We start from the raw sequence: 13,954 nt of genomic DNA on the forward strand, positions 1-13,954 counted from the left end.
ATAATTTTCACATGAATTTGATCCTCCATTGGGTTTCTGCCACTCTTCAAGAAGGAAATGCCAATTTCAGGAACAATGTGAGAAATGATCACCACATCACTTCTACCAACACATTCATTTGCAGCATCCTTCCAATTGAATTGAGCATGAGCTGATCGTTGAAACGCATCTGTAGGCCCTAAATTGATCCATTTGTAGGATCATTTCATTTTCAATCAAACATAATTGACTTCTTTCAGCTATCACCATTCAAGTCCCACCCCAAGAACAATGGTTGACACCAGTTAATTTAATGGCAGACAGATTCCCATCGTTCATGTGCTCTCACATAACACACTAGACTTTTATCTTTTTTTCAATGCCTTTCGAGAAACACAGCAAGACCCCAAGAGCCAATTCCCTCTCATGATTTCAAAACAAAGTAATTGTCATGTCAACCTGCATCTAGAAGACTGCGGAAAATGTTATATTTGCAGATTCATACACCCAGCAGCATCAGGAAGTGAGGCAGCATGACTGCCCCTACATATTACCTTGACAGGGCTGAAAAATAGATTAAATATACATCGAATACTAGTATATCTATATTTATATCCATATTTTTTAATAAATATAAATATTAATATGAATATTACATAGATATCAAAATTAGTATCCATATTTGGTTTGGATATATATATAGGTACGAATCGGATGTTATACATATCTATATTCGTTCTAAGTAGATATGGATACAAATCGGATATTAGTGATATCCATATTTTTTAAATTTAAATATGGATATAAGTCAGATATTATTTATACATAAATCAGATTTTTAGCAAAATTCAATGATAGAAATGTAATCATGAAGAATGGTAACATGATTCGCTATTCAGATTGCTTGCTAATACCTAAACATTTAAGGCATGGCAATTAAACTCGCATGGAGACCAACTTGATTAATGGTCCAACTGAATTTATATTAAAATATTTAAGATTAAAATAATTTAAATAAAAAATATAATATAAGAATATTAATAATTTTTTATATCAAATATTATCATTATTATTTATCGTAGAATTAAAAAAATCACAAATTATCTATTTCTTTTAGAAAGCCTAGAAGAAAAATTATATATAAACATAGTATATAGAAATTAATAATATTTCTAAATCACTTTAGCGGTAAAGTTTTAAAAATACCTAAAAAATACTTTTTAGTTTTATCAATAAAAAAGAATTCATATTTTATAGAAAATAATGGTTAAAATATATCACAACATACATGAAATTGCTATTTAATGATCTGATTACTTTTAATAAATAAAAAGAAACCAGCTATATACATCAGTGAAATTGTTATTTAATGATCTGATTACTTTTAGTAAATAAGATAAACCAGCTATATACATCAGTAACAATATTCTGATTCGGTGGCCAGATTCATATACTACAACTAACACATCTCTGTGTAAGCTTTTGTTGGATATCCGGATTGGACTTAGATTTCTCCATATAGTTTTTCAGGTAATCCGGATCCATACCTGAAAAAATTTAAAAACCCGAATTCAGATCCGGATCCGGCACAAGTTTTAAATAAACATCCGAATTCGGATCTGGATCCGATCGGATACTATTACTTCCATCCAAATCCGATCCAAACGATACAAAAAAGGATTTGGTCGGATTTTATCCGATCCGTTTTTAGGCCTACTCCTTGGACAGCAACAACCATGTTGACAGCCGCCAGTTGCATCCCTCCTCCATTTTGGAGTTTTTCTGTTCAACTCTTCAGAGACCTCCCAAGTGATTGACCCGGCCAATTCTAACTCTTGGTTCTCCAGTTGTCATTCTTAAAACTAGAAAGGATGTTCAGAATGATAATTCTGAAATCAACTCTGCATTTATTTGCAGTTCTTCAGACACCTGTTCTTCATTGACAATCAAGGTCAAGGAAAAACCACATAAGGGCATCTGTCACTACACACTGCACAGGTAGAATGCTTGTACACTATATATATTTATGCTGTTGATACAAATACGAACATTTAAAAGACTAGTCCACTCATAGAACTCTTCCAACAGGTATGCATGAAAGGCAGCATCTAATGGTATCAATCCATGTAACAAGTGATTCTTGATAGAATGCCTGTACCTACTATAAATATTTATGCGGCTAATACAAATATGAACAGTTAAAAGACCAGTCTAGTCCTCAGACAACTGTTCCAACAGGTATGCATGAAAGGCAGCATCTGATGGTATCAATCCATGTAACAACTGAACTGATGCTCGATGAACAGCATGAAGGCAGATGAATGCTACCTCTGGTGACTCGTAACAGGTGGCAAGTATACATAGCCATCAGTATATAGCTTGACGATCACACAAACTTATGAAGAGCTCGCCTCATAGTCGGTCTCTCCAAGTTGACTCTGTTGACATGCTTGAGCACTCAAGACCGCTTTTAGAAGAAACTGGGAGTGAAGAGGATAATGCGTAAGGTATCGGACCGCTAAATGAAGCTTGTCTCTGTGATTGAATCATGAAACTTCGTGCACGAATTGGCTTGGGTGGTTGGGGAGGTACTGGAGTCTCATGTCTGTGACGCTTGTCAGCAAGTTTCTTATGAGGCTCGTAACTGCCTGCAGAAATCTTGTGCACAGTGCAAGAAGTCCTGGAAGCTGCAAAAATCATCGATCCCTTAGAGAATATTTGAGTGATAAATTGAAGAGATTAAATAAAGTAAAGATCCAAGTTATCTGATAAACAATGTAAATAACCTCTTTCAAAAACGCTTTGACCAAAATTATAAATCGAAGAAATCAAACAGCAAGTAATATCACACTGCTCTGCAACCTTCACTGACATACTATACCATGCTAAGACAATAGGAGGTGACAGGCAAAAGCCCGAACCTCTTCCATGTACGATCCATCCATTATGACTGGACATGCAATTTTTCGCTAATAATTCCTCAATACTTCATCATGGTCATAGTATGCCGTACCGAACAGTATGGGGCATAACGTACCGTACCAGTACCTAGTACGGATGGTGTACCAACACTCGGTATGCCAAAAAAATTTCATACCGTACTGTACCAACATTGTACTAGTGTGGCACCGGTACAAGATCTAGTACTGCGGCGAACCTTGATCATAGTGTTTTAAGGGACAAAGTATGGTTACTGGAAAATGAGTCGCCAAAAGTTAAAAAAGTTGAATTTTGCCCATCATGCTTGAACTTGGTTCGACTATTAATAACATAGAAAATCAGCCCCTTCCTAGAAAAAACCAACATAGAAAATCTGAAAAGATTCCATGTATTTTCTTTTGTTGTCCCTGTTTTTTAAACCTTAATGCTCTCAATCTTATAATCCACTTTAATCACTCCTACTCCACACCCATCAACCAATACTAAACCATTAGAGCATTTCATGCACCAAAGAAGTCTCTTATTTTTATAAAACTTTTCAGTCGAAAACAAAATGAGGGCTCGCGTCTGATCCATGGTAAAGGCCTGCCATGACAAGAAAATATATTTTCATAGGATAGTTCAAACTGCCCTTTGCTCTTCTAAAGTCTTTTAAACAGTCAAGGATACCCGTTCAATATGCCTTTATTTGTGATCGCCCACCATACCAGACCATGGCATCCCTTATCATGATTCAGTAACACTGACAATCCTCACCATGATGAGTAAGTTGAAGGGTTGATCCGCAGTTGACTGTTGATCCAAAAAAATGAGGATAAAACCATGAAAACAATCTTGTTACAAATTGTAACATATCTTCAGCAACAATTTTCTTCTATTTTAGAATGACATAACACCTAATTAAGAGTTAATATTTTCTATGCTAACAAGTAACTGCAAACAGTTTGTGTCTGGCCACACCTGATGTTCAATGACATCACAGTTTTTTTAAGACCTACCATCCATGCATCCCATCCATCATATGTAAGATTTCTATCCCCCCCTCACTCTCACCAACACTCCCTTTCCACGTGGTGAAACACCATCATCCATACCTCCTCTCATGTGAATAACACATGCCAAAGACTAGTATCTAATGATTTCAATTGAGAGGAATTAAAACACATTCTGTATGATGACTATGCTTGGAGGGACTGTATCATCATGATCTGAAAGAAACAAGAATTCAAAACTGATACTCTATTGGTCTCTTTGGCTAATAAGACACATGGCCACCAATGCAATCAACATAACGTGCTCATCAGATGCTGTCAACTTACGAAGATCAGTTTCTTACGCAGGAGTTACATAGTTGTTCTTGATTAATCACTATAGGATAATGCAATAATAACAGTGTGATTTATGACAAAATGTCATACTCTCAGAGGTTAACATTGATGCCTAATACTCATTATTAAAACTTTATTTTCTTACCATGCCATTGCGGAATTCTCCAGCAATATTAAGTTGAAACCATAGAGCTCCACACAGTAAGAAAGAAAGAAACAGTCCAAAGAAATATTGAGGATTCCTGTTCATTTACGACAGAATAGAAGTGTCACTTGGGAAAGATAAAAATCTATATGGAAACCAAAAAATAAAAAGGGAAATTAAACAAATTCAACAACCAACGAGACAACTTTGATAGCAGATATTACCTTAGAAGCATCATAAATTCATTGAAACCCAGAACTGCAATTAAAGCAATTACCCACAGAGTAGGCAGCCACCTATTACTGCGCCTGTGAGCTTCCTGGAGTGGAGGCGGGAATATATCATAATATAAATATATGACTAAATAACAAGCTCAAAAAAGAGAATTAGCAGAGCTAATAACCCTGCTCGTAAATAAAAATGCAGGCAGCTTTTCTTCCACAAATTAAAGGGAGCTTCCTTCTCCCACCAAATTTGTTGAACTGCTTATACACAACATGAGAATGGAAAAGGCCATTTTAGGCATAGGCAAAATAACTAGCTATATTCTGAGAATATGCAATTAAATTAAACAACAAATAAACATCTCAAACCTACAACACTTCAAAATGAGACCATAGTTATTCTGAAAATAATTAAAAGGCCAATAGTATTCCACAAATAATCAAAGAAGGGAACTGATTGTGCCTTAGGCAATTTTTGATACTTAAACTTTTTTTATGGTTAAAATAGGCCCAAGGGAATTTCTGATTTAGTTGGGTAGCTTTCCATATCTATGTCATGATATTGTCAACATCTTGCAACAGGAGTTGTTTTAATCTATCCTTTGCCATATATTTGTCTTAAAGATGAATGTGGTTAAACTCTGACTAGTAAGACATATTAAAGATTTAAATCCCCTATTACTTTCCTTTGATGAATCCTTAGAATACCCCCCAAACTATCGTTTCTTTAAAAAAGAAAACAATGGCTAATAACAGTCCAGTCTTTTCATAATTTTGAAGTAGGATACATGATCCTTCTGAGTGAACTTTTAATTTATGTTTCATTATAAACCCTCTGGGATCATTGATCTTATTCAAATGAAACTAACAGATCAACCATATGTTAGGTGAAGTTCTCCCGGATGGCAGTGCATTAGCCTTCCTGTAATTTGACTGCAATCTTATATAAATAGAACTATATGGTTCCTTTCCAGCAGAATCCCCACTAGATGGAGCCTGAAACCTTAACTATATTGAGAACCAGAGATCTCATTTTAATTGGAAGCCAAAATCTCCTCTGTGGTAGAACCTCCATTAGATAGAATTCAGCTTTTCAATGTGGCCTCAGGCATTCCCAGGTTTTCATCAAAATAAATAAATAAGGGCCTGAGAAATTGTCTTACTTTATTTCGGCAATCTCATTCATATGGAGACAAAGGCAGAGGGAGTTCTGTTTTACAATAACGCTTCAGGCCTTTTATAACTTGACAGAGTTCCAAACATTTTCTTTTAACTGGGGACTGAGAGAACCCTTTACTGCATAATCTCCCCTAGGATTTAAAATTTGTAGTTTAACCTGAGGCCTTATATTTCTTTATTGAGATTAGTGATCATCTTACTCACACGGAGACAAAAGCTCCTTTAGCATGGAACCTCCATCCAAAAGGAATCTGTTTTATTCCATTTTGCCCAGGGCCTTCCGCACTGAACTAATGGAAGCCTTCCTAGAATAAATTTAGGGAATGGATGGATGGATGGACACACCACATTAAGTTATTCATGATTAGCAAGCAGAATACCTGATCTTGTACAAGAAACTGACTGGCTAGAATTGCTGATCATAATAATTTAGCTGGAACAACCCCACTCATATACAGGACAACATAATCAATCAAAAATCATTTGATGTACTAATATCTTGACTCTCTATAGTCTACAGGATCTCCAAACTCGCAATCTCTTCATTTCACCCCAGTTTTCATCTTAACAGCACCAGTTTTCTGAAAGCCAGTGCTCCAGCACACAATTTAGTTAAAGCATAATGGGCCACCATTTAATACTTGAAGTGAGAGTTAATAACTTAAGATGATCTTTTTTCCCCATGTCTAAAAGTTGAGATCATGTAAAGGATTTATTAGCAGAAAGTGAACTCACAGAAAACATGAAAATTAGAAAACTAATGAAATAAATGACAAAAAATAGAAAAAAAGAGGAAAAACCATGCGTAGTCACCCCACCAAGGTGATGAACTAAGGCAACAATCAATTCAAGGATGCATACCTGTGCAGAAATTGCTTGGATGATAATATGCTCAGTTTCTGTTTTGAACTGTCTCCAAATTGACCTACACTGAACTGGTGTGATCAATGTATTATTTCGAGGAACCTGGTCAACAAATACAATAACTCATGCACTGCTTTTTTTGACACATGACAAGAGAAAATAACCAAATAATACCTCTTCCCATGTGTTTGAAGCAAGTGGATCTGCTGCAGCTTCAAGACTCTTTCGGGAAGCTGAGCCACCCATAAGTATTGATTTAAGAATACTCTCGATTTTATCCGGTTTGTCATCTAAGCGTAGAGCCGCCAATACAGACAAAACCTTCAAAGCCTGCACCATAATCAAAATGTAATAAAAACACTACAAACTCTTAAGGAAATAGAAAGATTGCTACAGGTTCATGCATCATTAAGAAAATGAAATTAAAATTGTAGATACTGCAGTGTTGGCCTCTTTTGTGATAGTTCTTATATCTTCTTTCCCAGTCCAGGCCCTTGGCATCAAATCCATGTCATGACTAAATATAGTTGAAAACCTGGAAGTAGTCCAATTATGACATCAGATATCAGGTAAACTACAACATGATGAAATAAATAGGAGTTCATAGCTACCTATCCTTCATATGTATCAAAACCTTTCCAGCTTCTTTTCTGGCTTTCTTTTCCACCAGACTTTTTGCATAGTCCTTTAACTCGGCCATCATCTTATCATAAGTTGCCTGGTCCAGTTCAAACCCAGAAAGAGAATTTGCAAACCTTGATAAAGCATTCTCCATCTCACGCTTATAGAGTTTCCTCATCGATGGCCAAGTATCTTGCCCAGCATTATCAAATAGTGACTCTATAGGCTCAGCCAGTGCTTCAGTTACTTGTCTCTGCAAAACAAAATTTCATCCCAAATTATTAAGTATTTTGATTATTATGTGGGATGATGGTTTTACGTATTAAAAGTCTTGATAAAATTGAACTCGTCCATGAAATAAAATTTATTAACCTGGTAATCAGCTCTAAGTTCCGACAATTTTGCACCAAGAACAGACAATGCATGTGCTTCAATTTCACGTTGAAGCTTCTCCCTTGCTTTGGAAGCATCCCAATTAGCATGCTTAATTTTCACATCTGAAGAAGGTGAAAAACAAATATCGACAATGATCTAGCAGTACAGCATTTATAAGCATAACTGCATGTCAGGCTTCACGAAGTGGGGAATGACAGAAACTTGCAAATATAGGAAGATAGTGAAGCACAATGACAGTAAAAATATCCACTAGGTTTTTGCTTTATGAAACTTGTCTCAGCACACATTCTTATTATAGGTCAAACTCTCCATCAATGTGATTTCCTCTCCACTTTCATACCCATGTATTTGTGTTTGTCCCTCCTGAAACGTGTGAGAGCTCCTTTCTTCAGAAGGGCCATTTCTGGCATTTGTTGCTATAGAAGCATAGAGCTCAGTTGCCACCTATAGATTATTTTACTTGTACACAAACTTCTAAGGTTCCTCAGTCACGCTTCATAATCATGTACATCCAAGTAATTGTCATATATAAGAGATAGCCATTAAAAAGGATTTGTTGATCGCTATCTCGTATCTCCATATGTCTCACAGCTACAATTAAGCATATAATCTATTGTTCAGCAGCACCAAAAATAACATCTCTCAGTCTTCCAAATTCAGCATAATACCTTAATTCTGCAGTTCTGCCTTGTGAAAGAACAAGACAACATTCAATCAAAAACTCCTCATTGCATCATATTCACTATCTAGCATTTATTATCTAAATACAAAGACAAAGACATATCAAAAACTGCAAAGTATGCTTCTGGAGTGTCGAGTGTTCATGTGATCACCACATACCCCTGAAAGCCAGAGGAAAGAAACATGACCTTTATGGCCAACAAGTTTGTAGAATTTAGGATTTTGAACAAGAAAGATTTTACACAGAAAGAAATTGTCATATATGAGATTGGTGAGGAGATTCTAAGGCACCCTAGGAAGGATTAAGGCAGAACGAAGTGCATTGCAGTAAGCATAATGAATGATTATTATGATAGGAGTATGAACCAACATACCATGCAAGGGCATGCAATGACAAGTGGGTTGAAAGGTCAAGAGAGGGGGAAAACTATAAACGATCAAGATTGAAGTTGTGAAAGTGGTAAGCTTACATTTAATAGTGGATTTAAATTTTAACATAAATGAATGTAAAAGGAGCATTAAATATACTGAACCCAAAAAGTATAGATAAAGTTTGTTGGTCATGTTTAATTCATTACAACATATATAGGAAGGCAAAGAAATCTGGGTAAACTGATCTAATTCACTATGCATACTGGTACAGCATATCAAAATCTGAATTCAGATATTATATATGATTTTGGTTTCCGACTTCAAATAAACATATTGTTACTAATAAATACATAGAATAGTAGAATATAAGATTATACACAATTTGATCAAGACTTGTATGGTTGCACCTTAATATCATACTATCAAAATTATGTTTAGAGGTCATTACATCCAAGTCACATTGCTTCGTTGTGTGAGGTCATTTTTCAAACTTAAATCTTGCAGTAATTATTGGATCGCAAAGGAGCAGAAAGGAAAGCATAAACCCTATAAAAGGGTATGAATTTTCAATTCATTGTTTTTAATACATTTTAAGTGTATGGAAAAGAATATTTTAAACATAACTTTTCTTTTCTTAGAAAAGGTGAATAATCACAAAATTATCAAATTCCACTGGCACAACCCTTAAGATAACATTAATTGTGGACAGATAGATGCATAACTTGTTTATAAAGAAGTATCAAGAAAGAACTTGTACAGAACTGGGAAGCTCTCTAGATTGGCTTATGTCGATTAGCAGATGCTTAGATTACATTAATGCCTTTAAAACTTAAGAAACACTCGACCATGAAAATTAATGTTTAACAGTTCAAGTGAGATGATACCTGCAAATCCTCTATCAAATTCAAGCAAAGAAGACTGAGTACAATCGCGAACTGATGCAGCGAACCCACTCTTCACCGACTGTTCAAGCTCACTTCTGAATTTATCAAGAGCTTTAGAACGTAGATGCCCCAACATTGCCCGGAAAGCAGGATGAACAAGCTGCAGCAAAATAAAAGAAGCATTAGAAATATCAGTAAATCATAATTAACATAAGTTTTTAGAAGAAAACATAGCCATACATATAACTCTCTGATATTACATCATTATTAGCTATGGCAGGAAGCCGCCACCAGGGTTTTTATGGTGGACCTCTCGCATGGAGAGAAGAATGCCAAACTTCCTTTGTAGAAATTTCTCCAATTTTAAGTACCAAAATACACTTTTTGTGAAAACCTTCCCATATGAAATTTTAAGACTTGAACTAACAACAGAAGGGACCTGCAAACTCCACTATTATTATAAATCAGATTCCAAAGCAAAGGCAAAGGCAGAATGGGTAACAGAAGAGTATGGACCATCTGTTTCTATTTCACAAAGCATTCATGTATTCATAATTCTTCATGTGTAAACCAGAAAGGTGTATTTAACCCTATAAACAACCAATAAGCCTTTGATCAAGAGTAACTATCAAAATTTATATCCTCAAATAAATAACTTACAGCCTCTTAAACTCCTGCAAAATCCTTCCTAACACTAGTAACTTGTATATATTTAAGCTACAGTTAAGCATAGGGATGTAAATGGGTCCGACCTCCCTTCCTCCCTTCCTCTTCTTCTACCATAAACCATCCTCACAATGCCAAGGTCCACTCTACATGCATCCTCCATCCTAAATTTTCCCTCTCTTCCAGTGCCTCCCCATGCCTTTCCCTCTTGGATGGTGCAAGAGAGGTGCTCCTATAGATTCAACAACTTATCATCACGACTCTGCCAAGATCCACATCCCATCACCAGAAACCAATGATGATAGTAAATTTCTTGCATTTTTTTTGAAACATGAAATTAGTGGAATCATTTAACTGGGAAGGAATTAGGAAGATGTTTCTTTGAATTTCAGTATGGGCTAGGCCAGTTCGGTCCCAAGTTCAACACCCCAAGTTTTTTTATTGAGCTCAATTCAGGCCTGACTTTATAGCTAAATACAGGGCACATTTGGCCTAAACGATTCAGCCAGCACTAGGCTGGTCCTAGCCCAACTTGACCCATTAGCAAAAAATAAAGCACAAGACTTATCCCGTCATTACACATTCTTCTCCAAATGTCTCTTCAACTTAGTTAATAGGATCAGAAACAGATGTGGGTGCAGGTTCAAGGACATGGATATTTCATATTTTAGAAACACTTCTAATATAGAAGCGCTTTGGAGGCAGATGTGGATTCGATACTCCAGGAGGATTCCAAAGCAGGTGCATTATCATAGGTAGAATATTCCAGGCACTAAGAACTTGAATCGTTAACTAATCCCTGCAAGAACCACGACCTGAAATGGAATGTGTCTCAATATCAGGTCATACTTGATGTAGAAAATAAATTGGTTATCCTTCTCCTGTGAATGAGAGCTGATTTTTTCTCACCAACCTAAACCAAAGGATACCATCTCCTGGCCAAAACGTACACAAAGATTTTGATTCTCATTATGTGAATTTGCGGCTACAAAGGTGTTTTCTTACTGCAATCCTTTAATGTGTACATGAAATCTCCAACTATACGCCATGCATTGCACTTATTGAAATCATCTCAAGCTTGCTTTAAAGTTGGCATTTTCCTAGCCTTCCCCTAGCGGTAGTTTTTGACATTGATTTTGTTTCTTCAACTTAGACAATTTGCTGACTCAGTCTCATATCCATTACAACATCTTGTCAATACTTAAAAGATGGCTGCCTTACTTCCAATTTAGGGCTGTCTAGATGCCCATTTTGACAATTTTTACATCATATTCCAGTACTGAGAGTGGAATCAATTTATAGATCATTAAAGATGTTGTCAGATGGATAATTCCCATTGGCTTACGATATATTATTTGATATCTTATGTTTATTCTACCAGATTATAACTTTCCTTTTAGGTTTTTCATTACAATTTATTAATTTTGGGCTGCCCTTACTTCTGTCTGTCTGACTGGCACCAGCCTCATGCCTAGATGTGAGCCAGCTTTTGGATACTTGTCTAGCTTCTACAATCCTTTAAAACATTGCATCTTGCACCAATTAACTGCTCTTTAATGTTCAATACTCGAATATACAATACAAATAAAAAGCAAAACAAACTGAGTTGGACCTGAGCATGATCAATATCTGAGCTGTACAAGGATTACATGAACTGAATGCAATAAAAACAAGTAAACACATGCCTGCACGGGTCCTCACATAATCCTCCCGTTTAAGTCTTGATGTCCTTGTTAGGCTAAAGGTTCAAATCCATTCAAATCTAACCACAAGCACCACGATCGGCCCATGGTCAACCCCAATGGATTTGTGCTGCAGTGTCCCCTAGTCCACATAGGTTATGGGCCGGGTCCGCTCTAATACCATTGTAATAACCCTGGACCTCACCTAAAATGGCTAGCCAAAAGGTATTTTTTGGATTTCTTAGTCTTGTATAAGTATCCAAGATCTCCTCGGCGACTAGCTGATGTGGGAGTAAACATACGCCCGCAGGGTTCTCACATACTCTCTCCGTTCAAGCTTTGACGTTCTTGTCAGGCTAAGGATTCAAATTCATTCAAATTTAATCACAAGCACCATGATTGGCCCATGGTCAGCCTTCATAAACTCGTGTTGCAGTGTCTCCTAGACCACATAGGCTATAGCCGAGTTCGTTCTGACACCATTTGTCACAACCTATGATCTCACCCAAAAAGGCTAACCGAAAGATATTTTTGGATACCTTAGTCCTGTATAAGTATCCAAAATCTTCTCAATGGATAACCGATGTGGGACAACACACACACCCGCACAGGTCCTCACACCAGTTCACTCAAATTTAGAGACCAGGAGCAGTAGCGATGACAGTTCTAATGGTCAGAAATCTGCTGGCCAAAAAAAGAGTGGAGGATATGAGACCACTGTTTATGAGATATAGTTGCAGGATGGTCTTCGATTCATCGATAAGTCTTAGTTATTGTATTCTACATAAGATAGAGACAACGATGCACAATCTAGTAGAGCTTGTGAGAATATGATTGCATATAGAAGACGGGCTCCTCGAGGTCATTCAAGAGGACACGATGCAGCTGCAGATGACCTCGCACGTCGAGTAGAATCTATAAACATATTAGATTCCAAGTCATATACTAGATTTTATTATCCGCAACCACGGGCAACCTATGACCCATACGGATACGGATCTGGATATGGTCAGTTTGAGGTACCTTCTTCCGATTGCTACTATTCTACGCAGTTCGGAGTATCTTACGGGCTGAATTTTGCTGCTGGTATATTCGGATGGGCCCTTCTACAGCCGTATTATCAACGAAAGGACATCTTTCAGAGCCAGAGCTTCAGCGAGAAATCCAAGAGTGCTTATAACCCAGAGCGCGTTTCTTATGGGATAAACATACAATACTACAATGCCGCTTGATTAGAGAGGTGGGCTGACGTGCCCTGACTATGTTAATAATCCATATATCTCGAGAGGCAACTCCACTCGACAAAATTTTAGATATCGTATATATGTTGTACTTTAAATATATATAATGATTGTATTATTTTATATTTTTTACCTCAATAGTTGATTTTAGAATATTTCATGTTACTTCTTGTAGCATGCAACATCTCACTAATCATATATTTTGTATCACTTTAAAACAACAAAATGCATCATTAGGTTAAACCGGGATCATAAAAAATCAAAAAACATCAAATTATACTTAAAATCATTAAAAAGTTGAAAAAAAATTAATTACCAATTGATCAAACTTGAAAAACTTTAAAAAAATGGATGTGCCGGTTCGGAACCGTGTATCGGTACGGTACCAATTCGGTACCGTACCGACTCACCCACCAATCGGTACGGGTCCTAGTACCGGTTTGGTGGACTCTACTCCCTCCTTGTATAGTTAATGATTTATTACACCTGATCATACATTCTCTAAACAAGGTTCGCTGAACCAATACCAAGGATCCTATCGGCCGGCAATCGGTACCTATACCATATCAAGAGGAAGAAGAGGGAGAGGGAGAGGGAGAGGGAGGGAGAGGGAGAGGGAGGGAGGGAGGAAAGAAGAGAGAGGCGTACCTCATCAACAGCGGTCACGAACTCCTAACCCTACCCATGAAGTCGTCATTGTCGTGGAACCCTAACCCTAGCTAGCATTGTCGTTGCAGAGGCATTGTCATAGC

The 13,954-nt window shown here is 36.7% G+C and overlaps 1 protein-coding gene across 2 annotated transcripts in view; it reads right to left on the minus strand.

Annotated features, from left to right (window-relative positions):
- Positions 1-1,976: 1,976 nt before the first annotated feature.
- Positions 1,977-13,954, minus strand: part of LOC103721108 (protein ROOT HAIR DEFECTIVE 3 homolog 2-like) — a 41,207-nt gene continuing 29,229 nt past the window's right edge. Inside the window, exons 15-23 of one of the 2 annotated variants that reach the window (XR_015986960.1) lie at positions 9,614-9,773; positions 7,653-7,777; positions 7,271-7,533; positions 7,098-7,194; positions 6,834-6,989; positions 6,657-6,730; positions 4,617-4,711; positions 4,393-4,489; positions 1,977-2,666 (exon numbers count right to left, since the gene is read on the minus strand). Coding sequence is in view for 1 of the 2 variants with exons in the window: in XM_008811165.4 (XP_008809387.4) it covers positions 2,526-2,666; positions 4,393-4,489; positions 4,617-4,711; positions 6,657-6,761; positions 6,834-6,989; positions 7,098-7,194; positions 7,271-7,533; positions 7,653-7,777; positions 9,614-9,773 (1,239 nt within the window). In the remaining variant the exon portion in view is untranslated. Of the gene's footprint in view, positions 2,667-4,392; positions 4,490-4,616; positions 4,712-6,656; positions 6,762-6,833; positions 6,990-7,097; positions 7,195-7,270; positions 7,534-7,652; positions 7,778-9,613; positions 9,774-13,954 lie in introns of both variants that reach the window. The other variant, XM_008811165.4, reaches the window with a different exon arrangement.

The sequence above is a fragment of the Phoenix dactylifera genome, chromosome 5 (assembly GCF_051530095.1).
Source record: "Phoenix dactylifera cultivar Ajwa chromosome 5, Ajwa_hap1_PhDact_Kaust_v1.1, whole genome shotgun sequence".
Taxonomy (NCBI): domain Eukaryota; kingdom Viridiplantae; phylum Streptophyta; class Magnoliopsida; order Arecales; family Arecaceae; genus Phoenix; species Phoenix dactylifera.